Source organism: Pygocentrus nattereri, chromosome 6, assembly GCF_015220715.1.
Source record: "Pygocentrus nattereri isolate fPygNat1 chromosome 6, fPygNat1.pri, whole genome shotgun sequence".
Taxonomy (NCBI): Eukaryota; Metazoa; Chordata; class Actinopteri; order Characiformes; family Serrasalmidae; genus Pygocentrus; species Pygocentrus nattereri.
Genome location: NC_051216.1, coordinates 21,160,330 through 21,180,852, shown reverse-complemented (window position 1 = coordinate 21,180,852; position 20,523 = coordinate 21,160,330). Strand labels below are relative to the sequence as shown.

General features: G+C 41.1%; 1 protein-coding gene across 2 annotated transcripts in view; it reads right to left on the bottom strand.

Moving 5' to 3' along the window:
• Positions 1–20,523, bottom strand: part of LOC108424338 (FERM, ARHGEF and pleckstrin domain-containing protein 1) — a 57,156-nt gene that overhangs the window by 14,267 nt on the left and 22,366 nt on the right. For both annotated transcript variants that reach the window (XM_017692302.2, XM_017692301.2), the window contains exons 3-14: positions 14,044–14,148; positions 13,831–13,873; positions 12,920–12,998; positions 12,710–12,807; positions 11,966–12,080; positions 8,093–8,240; positions 7,840–7,935; positions 7,047–7,213; positions 6,794–6,862; positions 6,071–6,146; positions 5,582–5,771; positions 621–787 (exon numbers count right to left, since the gene is read on the bottom strand). In XM_017692302.2, the coding sequence (XP_017547791.1) occupies positions 621–787; positions 5,582–5,771; positions 6,071–6,146; positions 6,794–6,862; positions 7,047–7,213; positions 7,840–7,935; positions 8,093–8,240; positions 11,966–12,080; positions 12,710–12,807; positions 12,920–12,998; positions 13,831–13,873; positions 14,044–14,148 (1,353 nt within the window). The remainder of the gene's footprint in view (positions 1–620; positions 788–5,581; positions 5,772–6,070; positions 6,147–6,793; positions 6,863–7,046; positions 7,214–7,839; positions 7,936–8,092; positions 8,241–11,965; positions 12,081–12,709; positions 12,808–12,919; positions 12,999–13,830; positions 13,874–14,043; positions 14,149–20,523) is intronic.

Here is a 20,523-nt window from a genome sequence, read left to right as displayed (position 1 = left end):
CCTTTAAAGGTCTGTTTTAACAAAGTAATGCAGTAACTTCCAAATCTGGTCCGGGGGAAGTATTTCACACAATTGAGTAGACAATTTTACTGTTGCTATGACAACAGTCTTGAACAATATTGAGACAGTGAATGGCAATTCTGCTGCTTCGCTGTGAGGATGTTAACCGGTGCAACAGAAATTACAAAATGCAGATTTCTGAATGGGTAAACTGGGTCCTACAGACTAAGAATTTTTTGATGTGCATATTTTTTCCCCCAAATATGAATAATAATAATAATAATAATAATAATAATCTGCAGAGATCTTAAAGAGCCAACCAGGTAACTTAAGCTAGGAGGAGGTGTCATCCATGACCTCTTCTCCTATTGGACAGACCTGAGTTTAAGTGGTCTAGTTAACTGCGAATACCCCTGACCTGCATATTTTGGTGTTGAGCCTGCTCTAACACAGCTGACTGGACTAATCAGCTAATTACCAAGTTGTTCCTGAGTTGAAGAGCATGTGTTGGATAAGAGAGAGCACTACAATGTGCAGAGCAGGGCTACTCTAGCAGAACGAGGAAGCACTGCAGTAATGTTATAACTTCATCAGCTCTGATCAGCTTCTAGTGTTCTCACCTTCCTCCTGTTCTCTTCCTCATCATCTGTGCGCAGACCGCTGCTGTCGTTCAGCAGGGGGGAGGTGAGGGGCGAGGGCTGCTGACCATCTGGACTCGGACTTGCACCATTCAGCTCATCACCACGACGATGACCGTTTACTAGAGACACTGACAAACTTGCCACATCTAAGAGAGCAAGGGAGACAGCAAGAGAGAGAGAGGAGGGGAAAGAGAGCCAGAGAGAAAGCAAAAGAGAAAGCCAAAGGGAAAGCAGCAGAGGAGAGAGATCAAGCAAAGGAAAGAGCGACCAGCAGACACAGAGATGAGATGGAGAGAGAGAGAGAAAGAGAGAGACACAGACAAAGTGTGAGAGAGAGAGAGAGAGAGAGAGAGAGAGAGAGAGAGAGAGAGAGAGAGAGAGAGAGAGAGAGAGAGAGAGAGAGAGAGAGAGAGAGAGAGATCGATCTAAGAACAGGCCTTAGACAGTCAATTCTGTTTACATACATCAGACCTACCACTCTTTAGCCATATTCTATAAATAGGACATCCTGCCTATTCCTCCTTATCCTGTCTGACTCATCTGTCGTTTCTGATCTGTTTGTGATCCATGGTAAACAGTTACATGTTGTATGGGATTTGTGTGTGTTTGAGAGTGTGATTGTTTAAGTGTGAGAGTATACACACTTACAGTAGCTACACTCCAGTCTCTATTCACTAACACCCAGGAGAGTGAACTCAGTACTTGCCCAACAGCGCCTCCTGTGCTCCCTGTCTGCAGCGCAGCCATGTTAAACAAAATAGCCAAGAGAGCTGCCCAGGACAGCACACATACACATTCATACACATCACATTACACTGCAATGGAGGGGAGCCATGACAAGCACCAGACAGCTGACACATGCATCAACATACAGCACCCTAAATGTATGTATACACTGAACGCATATACATACATTCGCCAACTCATGCACCAACAGCACAAACTAACACAAGTCTTGGAGGGGAGGGGAATCTACAATCTATGGATGATGATGAAATATAACCTTTAATAAAAGATTCTTGAGCCCAAATTCATAAAGGCCAACTTTATTTACACTAGTGCACAACCGTATACAGTGTTAAAGTGTTGAAACTGTTTTATAAAGAGAGTAAAGATAGCAAAAATAAAAACAGTGTTTAAAAGTCAATAGTGAGGGTCAATACAAAGACCATAGGTGCTGAATGAGTGAGTGAATTAGAAAGTGAAAGAGAGAGAATGAATGAGAATGTGTGCATGTGTATGCATGAGTGTGTGAGGGAGAGAGGGAGAGAGAGCGAGAGAGAGCGAGAGAGAGAGAGAGAGAGAGAGAGAGAGAGAGAGAGAGAGAGAGAGAGAGAGAGAGAGCGAGCGAGAGAGAGCGAGAGAGAGAGAATAAACAGGACAATACCCTCCAGCTTTAAAGATTACAGCGACTGTGTTGAGAAAAACGCTCAGTGAGCAGAATTAAGTTTAGTAAGTGGGGGGAAAAAATGCTGTCACAGTTTTTAATATCACTTTAACAAACATTCATATGGGCAACAGTGGAAGCACAGAAAGGTGGGACTGTTTGATTCCAAAATTTCTGGGGCCAACTCCAAATGTAATTCCAAATGATAGCAACTGATTCCAAGAGTGGATTCCACACAATATTTTCTCGATTCCTGATTCCAAAATTCAAGACATAAGCCCCTTTCACACATGCAAATTTAGAGAAACATAGGCATTTTTATGCTGGAATTAAATGGGAAGGGGTTAAGTGTGAAAACAAGCTGGAGTCAAAAGTTTGGACACAGCAATTTACCTACACATAACTAAGACCCAACTTACTACAATCACCACAAAATTTAGAAAGAGGGTTCATGAGATTCTGTGTGTGAACTTGAACATTACTGTGTGGAATCGAGTCCAAAGCTTTGGAACTGACTCAATTCCCAAACTGAGACGGCTCTTTTGGGATCCACTCCGAGCCCTACTAAAATGACTGTGATCGTTCCTCAACACATCCATCCAGGAGCGAGAGACAGCAGTGAAAGGAGGAGGGAGAGCATGCAATACAAAGCCTTAGAAACCAGCATCAGAGTGTTACAAAGGCAAACTCATCAGCCATTCCTTCATTCATTTGGTCATTCATTCATTCATTCAGATAACAACAGATAAGAAAAAGAACAAAAAAAAAACAAAAAAACAACAGGAGCATTTATTGATCATAAATGACAGTGGATGGAAATGACAAGCTCAAGCAGCCTCAGCCTGTGCAAAAACACAACCAGAAACTAGAGGGAGCAGGGAAAAAAAAGAAACCCAGCATTTGAAATGAAAGATACAGTACACGCAAGGTGCAAAGCTGGTTCCTTTAAGTGAGAGTTTTTTTTTGTTTTTTTTTGCAGGAAGTGCATTTAGTGGGGGAAACAGGTAAACCAGAGAATGACTGATCACGGTGGGAGCAAATAGGGTCACAGAGAGGGAGAGGCAGGTGGGAACACAGTGGGACACTAGTGTTAAGACAAGATGATAGTGTAATGTGCTTTGCTCTTCTACTCTTCAGACTGGGCCACTGGATGGGCGAATGGACCAGCAGTGCTCAAGTCTCATAACCACCTCGATATAACTAAACAGTACCCAATAAAACTATAAACAAGTCCTGCTACTATCAAATTCCTTCCAGGTCTTCAGAACAGGGAAAACCATTCGAGAGCCCAAACGCAGAACGGACTGCCAAGGCTCTGGATTAATGTCTACATTATACAGCATTCTGAATTATGATGCCCGCCCGTGCCAAACACTATACCAACGACCGACACATTACAGGACTTTCTGCAGAAGCGCTGCCAAATCACACTCATTAGGACTCTGATAGCTTACAAAGTCAACTCTTTGAAAGAGCATAAGCAAGATATAAGCAGGTACAAATAACATTGGTCCACTCAACATGCAAAGTCAGTGACTAGTAAAGGTTTCTTCTTGTAAACAGGTCCGTACTGAATATAAATCAAAAGAAAGGAGTTTGGCTGCTATACAAAGAGACTAAAAAGATCTTTTACAAAACCCAACATGATGTAAACGTACACAGGAATTTCTGATTCTTCTCTAGATTAATTGAACTATGGCAGTAGTCCAAAAAGTTAGCAAAAGAGGCTACCTGATTCTTCAGTTAGATATTTTTCACATTACAAATGGCATTTCTATATAAATAGCACTGCTACAATCGTTATGATATGAAGGTCTACACCACAGTTTAAACATTTCTTCTTATAGTTTGCTAATCACAATTTCATATTCATGCTTCTATAAAGTCCTACAAACATTAAAAAAAGCTAAGTGCAACAATCAAATATATTGAACATCATCGGCTAAAGACTTAAGTGTGATGTGCGTTATTTTCTTGATAGTGAAAACGTGTCAGTTCTTCTACAGCTAGTGAAAACACATGAAGGCCTCTGGTGGACTTTACAAACTCTCACAAGCATCGCTCTTTAAAGCCCAGCAGAAGCCTGTGCCAGCCCTGCTCTGCACTATAAACATGTGCATTGCAGCAGGAGCGCCTGGCTTCACTCAACAATCCAACGTAACGGATTCTACAGTATTAGTGTAGAGGTCCAGCAAAGGACTTGGCACTAAGTAAATCAATTCTCTCTCTTCACATATAGAGAAAGAGAGAGAGATAAATTTGCTACAATTACAGAACAATAATCAAATGGTGGAAACCCCCAGAGCCATTTCTGTTACAGAGAGGGACGTCACCTCAGCATTCATTAATTGGCTTATTAGTCAAGATGCCATCTCCATTTGCACCTCAAAGGGAGTGTGACACACCCACACACACCAGGCCTGCCCAGGATGTGTGTGCTCATCTCTCTCAGTCTACCAGAGCTGGATCTAACAGCTAAACACCTGTGCTCCTTCCTCATCGCTAAAGTCCACACACCCTCCCTCAGCATTCTCATCTTCATCCAGCTGCAAGCTGCCAAAAGAGAACTTATTTCTAGGGAGGGGGGAAACAGGAGAGGAGCTACGTGCGGCAGGGTTTCCAAAGCCCAGCGATTGGCCACAAGAGCCTGTGGACTCCACCTCCTCTGAGTCGCTGGTGTCCGTACCACTGCTGGTGGAGCCATCAATCATGGGCACACCACCGTGGCGCCGGTGAGGTGAACCAGCCTTGGGCTTGACCTGGCCCGGCGGAGAAAGGCCATTGGCCAGCATTCTGCGCTCAAGGGCGGCCATCCGCTCAGCCCGGGACAGCATGGGCCGTGGCTGGCTCAGTATCAGTGGATCTGTAACAGATCGGTTACCACGGCTACCTGCATTCTGGCACTTGACAGTGTTTACTGACCGATTCATGATTGGAGAGCAGCTGCTGAAAAGCCCACCCCTTTCCTCTCGAGGAGCTGACCTCAAACTAAAGCTACGCCCACTGCTGGCTAAGCCATCCATATCGTCATGGTGTCCACGCTCGCCATCATACTGCCCATGGCCATTGTATCGGGCATGGCTAAGTGAGCTCGTTCTGTGAAATGAGAAAAGGGCAGGGCTTGAAGTCAAGCTCCTGGTGCCTGGGAGATGACGTGTGGGGGCGGGGCTACGAGCAGCAAGCTCATCCAGTAAGGTGCTGTGGAAGGGTGCTCGTACAGGAACCGTGCCTCCACAAAGTGACGATTCATAAACGTCATAACTGTGGTTATGAGAGGCAGGGCTAGAAGAGTGGGTGGGACTGGGATAGTGATGGGGCGGAGTCTGAGCACGAGTGACTGGGGATAAAGGTGGAGATTCTCTGTGTCTAGGTTTGCTCTGGCTGCCCTCCCGCTCGCGCTGGCGGAGCATGTTACATCCCGGTCCCTTGTCGTGCGTGCGGGAGTGTGACCTGCTGACTCGACCTCTGACCTCCACCTCACTAAACTCTGCATCACTGCAGTCGATGTAGGGGATGGACGAGCTGCTGCCTTTGGCTGCACGGGACGCGAGACCTGCAGTGTGGAGCTCTGGGCCCTGCTGCCTGGCGCCCACTGCCTGAGCCCGAGAGTCGTCGGCTGCTGCTGATCCACCGTCGTTCCGGCCACTCCGCTGAGCCGAGGGGGAAGGGCTTCCACGCATCCGTAATGCTGCAGAGTCCTCCGAGCTTACCAACGCAGACTCCTTCCAGCTTCGCCCCTCAGCCTGAGAGAGACAGGGCCCGAGAGGTGGGGGAGAAGGTGAAAGAGTGCAGCATAGACACAGATAAAAACGTATCAAAGTGCACTTTAATATATTCAGTATAATTAAATCACTATTATAAGTTGTTTTGATGTGGTATGGAAAAACAAATTCCTTGTAAGTGGGAGAGAGAACAGAGGAAGAACAGATCAATCAAATCTACAATATGAATGTAATTTACTAATTCATGATTTTGGTGAGGCCTGGCAAAATATCACAGTTTAATATGTGACAGAGACAGACAGACAGAGGAGGACACTTACTTGGTTTGGCACTTGTGAGTGTAGTGGAGAAGGCAGGGGAGACAGACTGCTGTTGTATTGAACTCTACTGTGTTTTCTGTAGAACAGATGTCAAACACAAAAAACTTGAAGCAAGATAGAAAATCAATTGGACTTTATAAAAACAGTGATTTTTTAAAAATGGTTGAACATGCACTGATAGCAAGCTGTGGCTTGTGGTTGACTTTCAATAGAAATACATTGATGTCATTTTTCCCTTTTGATACCAACACTGGACCCTCAAGAATCTGCTGACAGCAAGTACCAATACTAATCCTAACTATCTTACCCAATACATATGTGTCTATTAATCTTGACACTAATACCAGTCAACGGTGGTAAAAGCAGTGTTCTGTATTTTAAATAAAGCATTTAAGCACGAATGAACAGCACTTTCTGGCTGAATAACTTCATATTTGAATAGTTTTAGAGCTATCAAATGTTGTGCTTTTTGGCATAGTTTCTCTTTAATATGATGTACTGAACAGATTGCATGTTGTGCCATGACCTACAAGTTGCTGGCTTCAGTTAAGTTCAGTCTACTAGTATGCAAGTATCACTCATGAACACAAGAAATTGCTTCATATTATCTGCATTTTCTATTGCAGATACCAATACTGTAATTTAACATCCAGTACCAGAGCCAATACAGTTAGGGTATCAGTGCAACATTAGCTTTCATAAAGTATTTCTGATCAGCCTCACCTGTAGAAAGGCAGCTTCTTAAACTCTGTGTCCTTCACGTAATCAATCACCTGCTTCTGAGTCCGACCACTGGGGGACAGAGAGCAGATTACACAAAGACAGCAAAATGTCTCTTCTCTGCAAACAATCTAATCTAGTAAGGATGCACAGACAGTAAAACTAACACAACTTAGAGCTACAAAGATATGTTACAGACACAGAGGGGGGGAAAAAAAAAAAAAAAAAAACATTTGAAGAACAAGAATATACAAACCTGAACCTGAAAGATGATCCTCGGCTGAAGAGGACAGGTTTAGGTTTGGGTTTGGGTTCCTCAAAAAGTCTGAAGAATGCGTGGTATTCCACACAGATTTTCCAGAAAACTTTACAGCAATCCCGACTCGCCATCACAAACTCCAGAGTGTCCTGATATGCACTCTGCTGCAATGACAGAAAGATGTTGGTCAGCCCAAAAACTGCACACCAGATATGTACAGAATTTACAGTAATGAGACTCCATGAAAACAATGATTGTGTAGTACACAATGCCTAGTGTTGTAACACTAATTTAGAAAGCATTAACCTTCTGGGGTCAGATTTCTGCATATCTTCTTAAATTTGCCTTTAAAGGAACTTGCTTATAACAGGTTACCCATATGCTTTATTATCTTTGTTGCTACTTTCCAAAACTGCTGCAGCAACTTCAGCAGCTGTAAACTTTTTGCAAGCAAGTTCACCTCTCTGATGTCGACTGAATGAAGAATGAAGGGTTTCCAACATGATAGGCAAGCTGATTGGTCAGTTTCACACAAAGTGTAAATAGACACACCAATCAATCAATTACATGCGGTGAGAGGAAGATGATGTGTATTTCAGCCCCTCTTCACAGCCTCTTTACTCCGGATGTGAGTCAAGTATGATCTTGTGATAAGATGGAATCGAAAGGGTAGACTCTACAGATTCAGGAAATGTTTGAACCACATTTCTGTGCTGCATTTTCACCAAGATAGAGAAACTCGCATGCTGCTAAAAATAAGATTAGAAAACAGTCACACAGAATGTCTTACGTTGAGGTCAGGTCTGAGTTTGATGAGGAACCGTTTCCTCTTGAAGCTGAGCTTGCGTATTTTAGACCAGTTAAAGGCATTGATCCTGGTGTGACCCTGCAGGAAAACACAACAGACTTATAGCCTTAAACACAATGTACTTTTGGACAATATACAATTACTTACTTCACTTATAAAAGTGATTAAAATGGCAGAAAGGCAACAGAGGGTCAGTGTGCAAGTTGTGTGTAAGGGTATATGTTTGTATGCCTACCTGAAAGACCAGCACTCCTGTGTGTGCAACAGCTAGGCTGAGTTTGGTCCCCTCTCTGTCTTTAGCTGGATGCAGTCTGATACCATACATCTCCAGCCTGCGCGCCACTTCCAATAACTGGTAATCTGACTCTGCTGGGGTTTGACCACTATGATACATACACCACACATACAGACACACATTTTAGCCATAAACTGATGCTGATATTCTGTAGTTTTTATGTACATATCTGTGGATACAAAAACCTTGAATGTAGAACAAAAGGTAGAAATTACAACTACAGTAACCTGGATAAGCATTACAGAAAAATGTAACATATGTTTATGTAGGGTTAAGATTTTTGTAAAATGAATTAAATGTAGATATTTTAGTGCAGTAGCCCAACGTTGTCTAAACATTGTGCTTTTCTGGAGTACAACAAATACATTATCCAATAATAGAAAGAAAGATCAGTTAACTGAGATCTTTGTCCAGTGCCAATAATGTGTTCTTACCACGTAATTATCTTGGGATACTGACGTGATTCCGATATTACTGTGCATCCCTAACACATAAATAACCAGTTTATGAGGTAAACTACATCCATACTCTTTGCCCATTTTATCAGATACACCTGCCACTGTCACTGACTCTTGCCCATCTTTTTCTATATGCAATGTCAACCACCTGTCCTTTGCATCAATGGAAAGGGACCACCAAAAGACCACTGCTGAAATATTATTTGGTTGGTGGGCCATTCTTAAACACGCCTCAACAGCCCTATTTGAATGGGATTAAATTTGTCCAGGACTACTGGGGTAAATTTCCTCCTTCACAGGTGCTCCTCTGTGACTTCATTTCTGACTGGATTGGCCATGTTTTTTCTCTTTCCTTCCCTGAGAAAATTACAGGCTGAGTGGCCTACTGTTTTTTCACTACACTCAGCGGCGCTATGATCATTTTAGTCCTGTCTAGATACACATATCTGTGTTGCCTCACGCTGAAAGGAAAAAAAAAAAAAAAAAAAAAAAAAACCTCACTTGCTGTATCTGGCCACTTTCTAAATCGTGACATGAAAAATTACTCAACCATTTACTGGGTGTGGGTGGTAAAAATCCACCATCATCAGGAGGAGAAAAAAAAAAAAAAAAAATCAATGAGAAAAGCGAAATCTCACAGGCTCATTAAAGGGGTGATTATACTGTTGTATCATTGTCAGTTCTTTTAAGATCTAAGGCTAAATTCTGATGAAATAAAATATAACAAGCATCCAAAAATATCCAGCCAATGGGTTTCCCTGTGCTGAGAAACTGACCACTGATAAGGGGCTGGAGGATGCAAAAATGGAAAAAGATAGACTGTTACTGCACACCTACGAGACACATCATCAAGGCAGTGTGAATAATAAAGTGTACACAATTTTTAAAAACCCTAGCAAAGCTGTTATGTCTGATCCACTCACACATACACATGCATGGCATTGCTGCCTTCTTTTCTCAATGACGTCACGGGCACATGCAATTTCTGCCACAATGGCAGAAGCAGCCCAACAGCACGTTAACTATTGGCTGCTTCTGCTTAGCAATTCGTTCACTTAATCTATTTTTTGTCCACACGGCTAAAGAATTCTACAACCCCAATTCCAATGAAGTTGGGACGTTGTGTAAAAAACAAATAAAAACAGAATACAATGAATTGCAAATCCTTTTTAACCTATAGTCAACTGAATACACTACAAAGACAAGATATTTAATTTTCAAATGGATAAACTTTATTGTTTTTTGCAAATATTCACTCATTTTGAATTTGATGCCTGCAACGCCTTCTAAAGATGTTGGGACAGGGGCATGTTTACCACTGTGTTACATCACCTTTCCTTTTAACAACACTCAATAAGCGTTTCAGAACTGAGGACAGTAATTGTTGAAGCTTTGTAGGTGGAATTCTTTACCATTCTTGCTTGATGTACAACTTCAGTTGCTCAACAGTCTGAGGTCTCCGTTGTCGTATTTTGCATTTTATAATGCTCCACACATTTTCAATGGGAGACTGGACTGCAGGCAGGCCAGTCTAGTACCTGCACTCTTTTACTACAAAGCCACGCTGTTGTAACACGTGCAGAATGTGGCTTGGCATTGTCTTGCTGAAATAAGCAGGACGTCCCTGAAAAAGATGTTGCTTGGATGGCAGCATACGTTGCTCGAAAACCTGTATGTACCTTTCAGCATTAATGGTGCCTTCACAGATGTGCAAGTTACCCATGCCATGGGCACTAACACACCCCCACACCATCAGAGATGCTGGCTTTTGAACTTTGTGCTGATAACAATCCGGACAGTCCTTTTCCTCTTTGGCCCGGAGGACACAATGTCCATGATTTTCAAAAAAATTTGAAATGTGGACTCGTCAGACCACAGGACACTTTCCACTTTGTGTCAGTCCATCTCAGATGAGTTCGGGACCAGAGATGCTGGCGGTGTTTCTGGGTGTTGTTGATATACGGCTTTCGCTTTGCATGACAGAGTTTGAACTTGCACTTGTAGATGGAGCAACGAACTGTGTTCACTGACAATAGTTTTCTGAAGTGTTCCTGAGCCCATGTGGTAATATCCGTTACAGAATGATGTCAGTTTTTAACGCAGTGCCGGCTGAGGGATGGAAGGTCACGGGCATTCAGTGTTGGTTTTCTGCCTTGCTGCTTACTTGCAGAGATTTCTCCAGATTCTCTGAATCTTTTGATGATATTATGGACTGTAGATGATGAAATCCCTAAATTCCTTGCAATTGCACATTGAGAAACATTGTTCTTAAACTGTTGGACTATTTGATCACGCAGTTGTTCACAAAGTGGTGAACCTCGCCCCATCCGTGCTTGTGAATGACTGAGCCTTTCAGGGATGCTCCCTTTATACCCAATCATGACACTGACCTGTTTCCAATTAACCTGTTCACCTATGGAATGTTCCAAACAGGTGTTTTTGAGCATTCCTCAACTTTCCCAGTCTTTTGTTGCCCCTGTCCCAACTTCTTTGGAACATGTTGCAGGCATCAAATTGAGTGAATATTTGTAAAAAACAATAAAGTTTATCCATTTGAACATTAAATATCTTGTCTTTGTAGTGTATTCAATTGACTATAGGTTGAAAAGGATTTGCAAATCATCGTATTCTGTTTTTATTTATGTTTTACACAATGTCCCAACTTCATTGGAATTGGGGTTGTATTTAATGCACCTCCCTGCTGAACAAAGTCATAGAACCCATCCCATTGAAAGTGTCAATTTGTTCCTGGTGGTTTTCAGTAATCACCAACAGTATTCTGTGTTTTCCTGATGGGTTGAGATTCCAGTGTAAAGAATTTAAATCATTTAATCAGCGTTTTTGGACTGATTCCAGATACATTTGTTCGTTTCCTAGTGGTCTTTAATGGCAACCATCAATTCCTGTTAGGAAGCAAAACCATCAGGTTCTACTCTTAATGTCTCTAATCATCTTCAACATGGCTTTTATGAGTTTCAGCAGTAGCCTTTTTTCTGCAACTAAACTTCACATTCATGTCTTATTGTTGTGGTAGGTATTATTTTGAAAGTTTCCATATTTAATTACCTTATTATCAGTATGATAACTTTAATATATGTTTAGTGTCACTCTCGTTGCCCAGCAGTACACTGTTTTTCCCCTCATAAAACCAACAAAAACAGTGTTGTGACAGAGCATGCACTGACAACATTAATAGGCTGGTGGTGTATGTCAGGCTGAGAGTGCATGTCTGCAGCCAGACCCTTCTCTCTTTTCTTGAAATTAAAATGGTCAAGTTCCCATTCTGAGTGGTAACTCTGTACTACCACTGCAATTGGCTGTTTTCAATGGATCACCTCTGATATTACACACTCACACATGCTTATGGTGGAACTCCATGATCTTGTCCATAAGGGCCATCTGGTCAGGAATGTAGTTGTTATTGAGGAGGTGCTGTCTGCACTGAGCCTCTTCGAAATCTCCGACCTCAGCTAGGAGAGGAAGCACAGAAAAACAGGAAGACAGACAGACAACAGAGACAGAAAGAGAAGGAGACAGCGGGAGAGAGACACAGACAACGTGAGAAAGGAAGACAGATGGGGAGGGGGCTGTTAAAATAGAAGCTGAAAAAATGCAAAGGTATAACGCTCCAAGCACAGCTTTATTTTGCTCATCATATGAACACGCTGAGACACAAAGATTCATTTTAGCATTAATTTGGCTGCCAGCATTGCTCAAAAAGTAAGAACTATTTTTGTATTACTCTATTATTCTACATCACTGTATTATCATTACTATATAAAAGTATTCCTGTTTAACAAGCACACTTCTGTATGTCTTAGGCTATTAGAGAAGAGTGGTTTCAAGATGGATTTAAAGAGCCCATCTCTGCTTCTGTGTAAATGACAGCTCAACTTTTTTTTTTCCCATAAGCTCAGAGGTATCAAAGGTATCCATGACAACAAAATATATTCTACAGCTGCAATCGTCCTCTAGAATGCATTTGACACAGTCTGGGGTTCTGCCTGCTTAAGAAGGAGAGTAATGTGCAATATTCAAGAGAGATTTGAATAATTCCTTATTCAAAACTCTCTCTAGACAGACACACATGGCTGCTCACATTGGATAATGTGGGACACCAGCAGGGCAGCGCTACTGTCAGTGCAGGTGAGTCGGCCACTGGCCAGATCCTGCCTAATCTGGAGAGCAAACAGGTACCTAAGAACAAACACACACAAATCAATTATATGCAGTATTTTGTTATTTTTAAACAGCTACTTAGGAGATAATGATGCAAAGCAGATGCAGATGAAGTGGTGTTTAGCGTCACCTGGTCAGTTCCTCCATCAGCTGGGCATGGTCAGGTGGAAAAAACTTCACTACAAACCGTAGGACTGTGTGCTTGGGCCCTGAATACACAAAAACATACTGGAAATTTAGGAGAAGCTAGTTATACAAGTACAAAATAAATATTGAAAATTCAAAAAGCAGAATGCAACAAGGACACACAGCATCACTCATGCAAAGCACCACAGGCTAACCAAGCGAACATGAGTGATTGAGTGTGCGAACAAAAGAAGCCCAGTCCTTGAGGTGCTTTGCATATAAAAACCTCATATTATAAGCCCTTTTCACATGTAGCCTAGTAATAGAACAGTAATAAAATAGGAATGGGTTTGGTGTTACCAAAAGCTGGAGTCAAAAACCTAGAAAAGCTGAAATGGCAATTTGCCTTCACAGGACCAAGGACAACTCTGGGTAGTTATACGGAGGTCTCATGTGTTAATACAAGCTGATATACTACTTGGAAGATGGCAAGATTATGATATGCAAAATTAGATTTTTTTAATAGCAAAAATATCAAATATAAAAAATAAGCAAAAATATCACTGGTCTGTATTTTTTTTTACATGATTCTAGACAAGAGAAGCCTGCTTGCATGTTTGGCTGTTTCTATGCAAAAGCAACGAAGCACGGCCAGTGAAGCAAAATTTACATTTTTAGATTCGAGTTTTCTATTTTATGAAAGGAAAAAAAAATGCAGTTGGCTATTCATGCTGAGAAAAGTACCTCCTGGCATTCCATGGCATGTGTATCCTCGTAAAATATTATTTAAGGGCTGCATGTGTGACTGATGCAAAGCCCAAAGATTACCGCTAAAAGTACCTTGATAAAGTCCCGGGTTTTGAATGTGAGAGGGTATGTATGCACATGAAAAATCTTGATGTTAAAGGCTCTTACGTCTGATCTGCTTCATGATGGGTTTCAATAGATCGAGCCAAACCTGTCACACACGAAAAGAACATTAAGAATAAATGAACTGACCGTGTGGTTTGATTTAAAATACATTTCCCGACAAGCATGTAACATTCTTTACAATACTGATTGAATATGTTTGTGTTCTCAAAAGGACTGCCTCATGCACAGTAGAGAACAAAGAGTGATGAGCCTCACCATCATCTTACGCTGGTCCTGGAACTCCAAACCAAAGTAATCTCCTTCCACCAGGTTGAGGTGTGCACAGACCATCTCAAACAAAACCTTGCCCGATGCCCGTTGCTGCAAAAAAACACAAAGAGTAGCTGAATGTTATTTTCTAGTAAAACATTGAAAAATGTTCTATGAAAAAATTTTTCAAAAAATGATAACACACATAGACACATAATTTGGCAGTGTGGGTTATCAGGAAGTGGGTGCCAGTCCCACTTGCTGCAATAATAAAAGCTTTATAAATGGACTTTGTGACTGTGTTGCCCATTCCGTAACACACCGCAGTAGACACCCACCCCAAGCTTTCAGAAAGCCTTCAGATTCTGAATTACACCTATGGCCAGTTGACTGTGACTGCCCAGCACACATCCCAACCCCTGCAGAGCACCCAGTCTGGAATATTCTAGCTGAAGAAAGGGATGATTAGAAATATTTAAAGCAGCCAGGACGCTTTGGGCCAGAGCTTTGCTGCATTTGAATGAGTCGGAACATTCCATTTAGCTCCATGGAGGATTCCATGGTTCCCTGTGTGGCTCCAGCTCCACACAGGCCGCACGTTCTTCCTGCTCTGGAGAGGCTGAATGAGTCCATCGGGGGTGGGGGGAGTGGAGCAGTGTGAGATTACTACACACACCAGCCATGAGGGGCTACAGAGTGTTTAGGCCTGCTGGGCTGTGTCTGTCTCTCTGTCTCTCTGTCACACACACAGGCAGTGAGAGACTACAGATTGTTTCACATGCACACTAGCACTGTATGATATAGACAAAATACAACATACTACAATGATTGTACAATTATATTACTTAATTCAACAACTGTTACATGACATAATAAATCAAAAACAAATTGGTCAATGTGATCAGCCTGTATTATTGACCAAAAGAATGCACTTTTGTTCCATGTAGGCTCAAGCTGACTGATGACAGACGGCATCTTTGATTTCTTTTAGTGTGTTTTCTACAAACGTGTACCCATGTCTAGATCAGTCAAAAAATTGTATATTCTGTAGCAGCGCAAAGACATGGCTTTTTTATTTTTTACCATGGTTGTGCTGGTTAAACAGATGTCACGCTGTAACATATATATTCCCACAACACCTTCCCTAGTGAAATATGAACAATGGCTTAAAAGATTGACATTGTGGTAACGAAAAGTTAGTTATTTTAAAAAAATAAATAAATAAAAAAATTTAAAAATCATTATTTTTTTCCCCCATTGGATATCTGTTCCAGCAATTTCTGACATCAGCACAATATAGATAACCATCGATACTGATGTCGTCTGTGGCCAATATTGAGATCAGGATTAACGTTATATAATACATTGTGCAAAACCAACACATGCACTGTATGTCTTTCATTGTAATATCACATATCGTTACAGTAAACACATGGCAAAAAAAACCCTTATCGGCTATTGACGACGACGACGACGACGACGACGACGACGACGACGACGACGACGACGACAACAACAACAACAACAACCACCTTGCAAACTGTCTAAAGTGTACAACTTTGTTGGTTCACTGATTGTACTGTTGGTTGGAGTATTCTGAGTGAAATGAGCCAATTTAGCGCAAAAAAAAAAAAAGTCACTTGTTTCTTTACTGCCATGTCACTTGTCGCTAAATCTCGACTACAAATTGCATTCTCCTATATAAATGACTGATCACCTGTAGCTTTGTCGCCTGCTAGTGTGAATGTGCAATAAGAAGTTCCTCCTCCAACACATTATTACCTTACTGCCTAACGTAAAAAGGTCCACTTGTGTGATCTTTAGATTTAACATTGTGAGTTATTTCGGTTTGTGCTATTATTCAAAGAAAACCCTGTGTAAGTAAATGTCTTAGTATTATTTTTACAAACTACACCCAGTGAGTTATTAAGCACATGAAAAGTACTTAAATTACATTATTATGAATTTTCAACAGCACAGCATAGCTGCCAATTAGTGAACGGTTATAGTGCCACAACAGCAGATACTGAAGGCTATTGGTTGCAGACGCCAGTGAGGGATCACTCAAAAAAATACAAATTAATCAATTTAAAAAATGAACACAAGCCCATATTTCTAGTGTGTTGTTTAATAAATGCATTGATAAATAGTTAATTCAATAATTGTGGAGTATGAGTAAAAGTATAAGCACACCTGTAACACAACCTGTTTTCATTACCTCTGTGCCACAACAAAAGCCTGCAAAGAGTCTACACACAAGCTTGTATTACTGCTATTGTTACAGAGCCTTTTGTGAAATTGGCTCATTTCACTCAAGATCCTCCAGACAACAGTACAACCAACATGTTCCACTAATCAAGCAGCATGAACAGAAAATGAAACCCATTAACAGTCAGTCATCTCAAATGAGCTTTTTTTAAATTAACCCCATGCGAACCATCATCTTAAACAACACTGTAGCTTACAAAAACATGAAACACATATGGCTATTATTTATAGGAACAATTTAAATGTAAGAGATTCGATCTTATTTTTTTTGTTTGTTTGTTTCAAACACAAAAATGCTCTATTCATGTTCAAAGGCTAAAAGGAATAGCTCAAAATTAATACACTAAACTGAATTAAATGCAAGTGTGAGCAGTGAGGTTAATATTTTATAATAATTTTCCTTGGCTTTTTACTACCTTCTTAATACCTTGATATGTTTTGACAAGGTTATCATACCATGAAACCATAACACTCCCAACGCACACCCTGATGCACAAATACACATTACCCAGCAGACTGTTTGCTGATGACTGATGTTGTGAATGAGACAACGTTTGAAGTGGAAGACACATCACAGTCTGACTATCTCTGTCTAGCACACACAAAATCTGCACAAACACGTGCGCGCACGCGCACACACACACACACTGCCTGAAGCATAGACCGAGATGCAAGCTGACTTCATTAGAGTCTCACATACACTTGTGTTCCATACAGCTGTTCTCAGATAGTCCAGCCATTGCTGGAGAGGGGAAAGCCCGAAAGAACAGCCAGTGGCTTGCTGCCAAAACCACCAGCCAGCCTTTGGGCCAAAAAACAGAACTAAAGCAGAATGAAGCCCTTCCTCCTCTCTCTCAGCCTCTGTCCCTTTTCTACTTCTTTCACCCTCTATCTTCCTCCCTCCCCCATCACAAGGCATTGACACATGATTCCTAACTAACATGCAGCCCACTCAATTACTGAAAGGTCACAAGCCAACAGAAAATGCCACTCACATGCTCATGTACACAAGGGCAACATGTGTTCACCCATACATACAAAAAAGTGTGCTCATTCACAGAAACATGTTCAGCCTCCCTTAAAGATATGGTCAAATTTTGCTCTAATTAAAAGGTTTTAAATGGCTAAGTATGCTATAACTGAGTGCCACAATGTAATTCAACAAATAATAACGTCTTACATAAAGCTGAAGCTCTCATTTTTATGTTACCATTTAGGCAGTAATGTATGCGCGTGCATGCTTGTGTGTGTAATGAGTTTTCCTTGGAAAACGAGCTACAGTTGTGCCAGAGTTATGCGAACCTAGATAGGGAATTCTACTCCCTCATGTTTGAGAAAAAGGCCCAGTCCACTATGCTATCCATTTGTGACGGTTTAAGGGAGAATACCGCTAGTGATTACATGTCAGTGATTATTGATTGTATTTAAAGTCTATAATTCTGAAGTCAGACTAAAAATAATATTTAAAGCTTCTCCATGTGTCTGCAAACACACTCAAAAAAAAATATGCTGACTCTAATAAATCGCACATCTCAGACATGCACTAAGGGCAGCAGAAGGTTAGTGTAGGGTGGATTGGTCTTCTGGGACAGGGCTGAGGACTCAGGTCCACGCTAAGCAAGAGAGCCCAAGGCAGTAGGGACACTGACCAGTCAGAAAAAACAAAGGAAGAAAGCAGTGTGGTCAATGCTGGTTTGCCGAGCAGGTCAGGGACTACAGTGAGTGTGAAGGGGGCAGCATTGTTGGGCACAGGATTAGCAGGTCAGCCTGTCACTATTGCTGCATGTCAAGAGGACAGAAAGCGCATACTGTCATAGCATATACCTTTAAAAGACATGTCTACAGTCCACACACACCCTCACACATACAGTCCACTGCACTCTCTAACCATCCTGACACAGCCCCAGGGCTTTCATAAATCAACACAGTAGGAGTGCTCCAAATACACACATACACACACAGAAAAAGACAGTATCCATCCTTCAAACTGCTTTACTACACACGTGTGCATACATATGCATTCACTGTACTCAAATTAGCACACAAACCCATAAAAGATGCATACCAACCTACCTAAAGTAGACATAATGTAATTCAGGATGGGGAATAAACTGCACAATAATGACAACTAATTAATATGCAAAAGAATGCGCACTGTTTTGAGCCAAAATTGAATCCTCTGGAAATTTACAACGCTTACTACTTATATTTCCAGGTTATAGATGTCACATGCCGGATCTATGCCATGTGGGTTGTACAGTGAAGCTTTTTGATCTAAACTCTGCTATATATTGTTTCATGGTCTGACTGTCTCAAAGGAACATCAGTTAAAAAGGGCATTAAAAGTGAGTCAAAATGCATTAAATTCAAATTTGTTGATGCTTGCAGATCCTGTTATGATACTGCATATTTTAAATTGTCTAACTGGACTCTCTTAACCAGTTATACAGCCTCAACAGTCAGGAGGACAGTATGTGCTTACTGCATTTACATACACCTTTAAAGACATGTCTGTATAGTCTACTGCACACACTACTCCTGACCAACGGCCTCAGGGTCTGTGGTCTCTCTTAAGAAGAGAACCTGAGACCTACTGACACACATTAAGGATTTTTACCACACAGTGTTTTATTTATATATGAAGTATTTTGGAAGGCTCTCTTTTCTTTTTTTGTCTTTTCCATTTTGCCTGGCCTGTAACCACCACTATCTGTCTATATTCCACTACTGTGTAAACAGTTCCTCCAGTCACAACAATTATCAAGTTGAAACAAATAGTTTCCTAAAGAATCATAAGCAAATCAAATTGTTATGAGGTCAGAAATTTACACCGCTACAGGGAACCATTAGGAACTGGCAAAATCACAGTACAGGGCCTAGTCTTGTGTCTATATACATGTTGTGGTGCAGATGTCAGAGGCTTGCTGGATCTTGCTGTATATGTTTCACAGCTGTGACCACATGCTGGATATGGGCTCAACACCACTGGCCCACCAGTAAAATTTTAACATAGGATGGCAACTCGGACATTAGCCATGCATGACTTAATGAAATCATACAAAAAGAAACTGAACTTTAAAACATCTAATATAAAAAGGTGCCTTTCAATAAAATATAAAAATATTAAATATTCTCAATTAAAACACTCTGCCCTAGTGTTTCACAATACCACTAATATTAAGCACAATATCTCTCTACATTAGCATTAGTTTTGTGAAGACCACTGTGACCATCCTGACTCAAACATCTGCCATCCTCAAAATGACTCTGAACATTCAATATACCCATGCAATAATGCACACTTTATCCCCACGTGGCCTATAAAACCAACATCAGTTAGTGAGGTTCACTAAGACAGAGTGGTAGGAAACCTCATCAGCATTTAACTCAGGAAAGTGAGTGAGTGAGTGAGTGAGTGAGTGAGTGAGTGAGTGAGTGAGTGAGTGAGTGAGTGAGTGAGTGAGTGAGTGAGAGAGGCGTGTTTTCTTTAGCATGATGCAACATTGAGAGCAGAAGCCTAAAGTACATCACAGAAGTTAATAGATGAATATACAATTTTCATGATTAAAAAAAACATCTATGCTGAATAATATTTAAATTTTTTGTTATGTTCAAGAATCTACTAAAACTGCACAGCAACATGCTAAAATGTAACATGTATTAACATGTATGCCCCTACCCTCCACTACTCTGCACACTATTTTAGTGAATAGGGAATATAGCCCTAAATGTTTGAACAGACTGAGCAGATAAGACAGAGCACAGAATTGAAAACAAAAATAAGTTGCTACTGTAGCATTAATAACCGGAAAATGGACTACATTTTCAGGTAATCACCCATTAAATGTTAAAGCACATGTTCAATAATTATTGCTAAATGTGGAGCACTGCTAAGGAAAGTCAAGTGAAGTAGGCTAATAACACACCACAGAACAGTGTCTGTGTCTTTGTGTCAGTCCAACACCAGTCACTCAGCTTCACTCGCTCAGATCTGAGTCTTCATCCTTTAAACTCATGCTTATCAAATCTGTATTATGATGCTGTTTAGAGAATTAGAGAACCATTTTTGCCAACTGTGTTTTGCACATTGTGGAATTAGACCTCCACATTTAACCCATCCGTGCAGTGAAACACCCACATGCGTGCACACTATTGAACACACACACACACACACACACACACACACACACACACACACACACACACACACACACACAC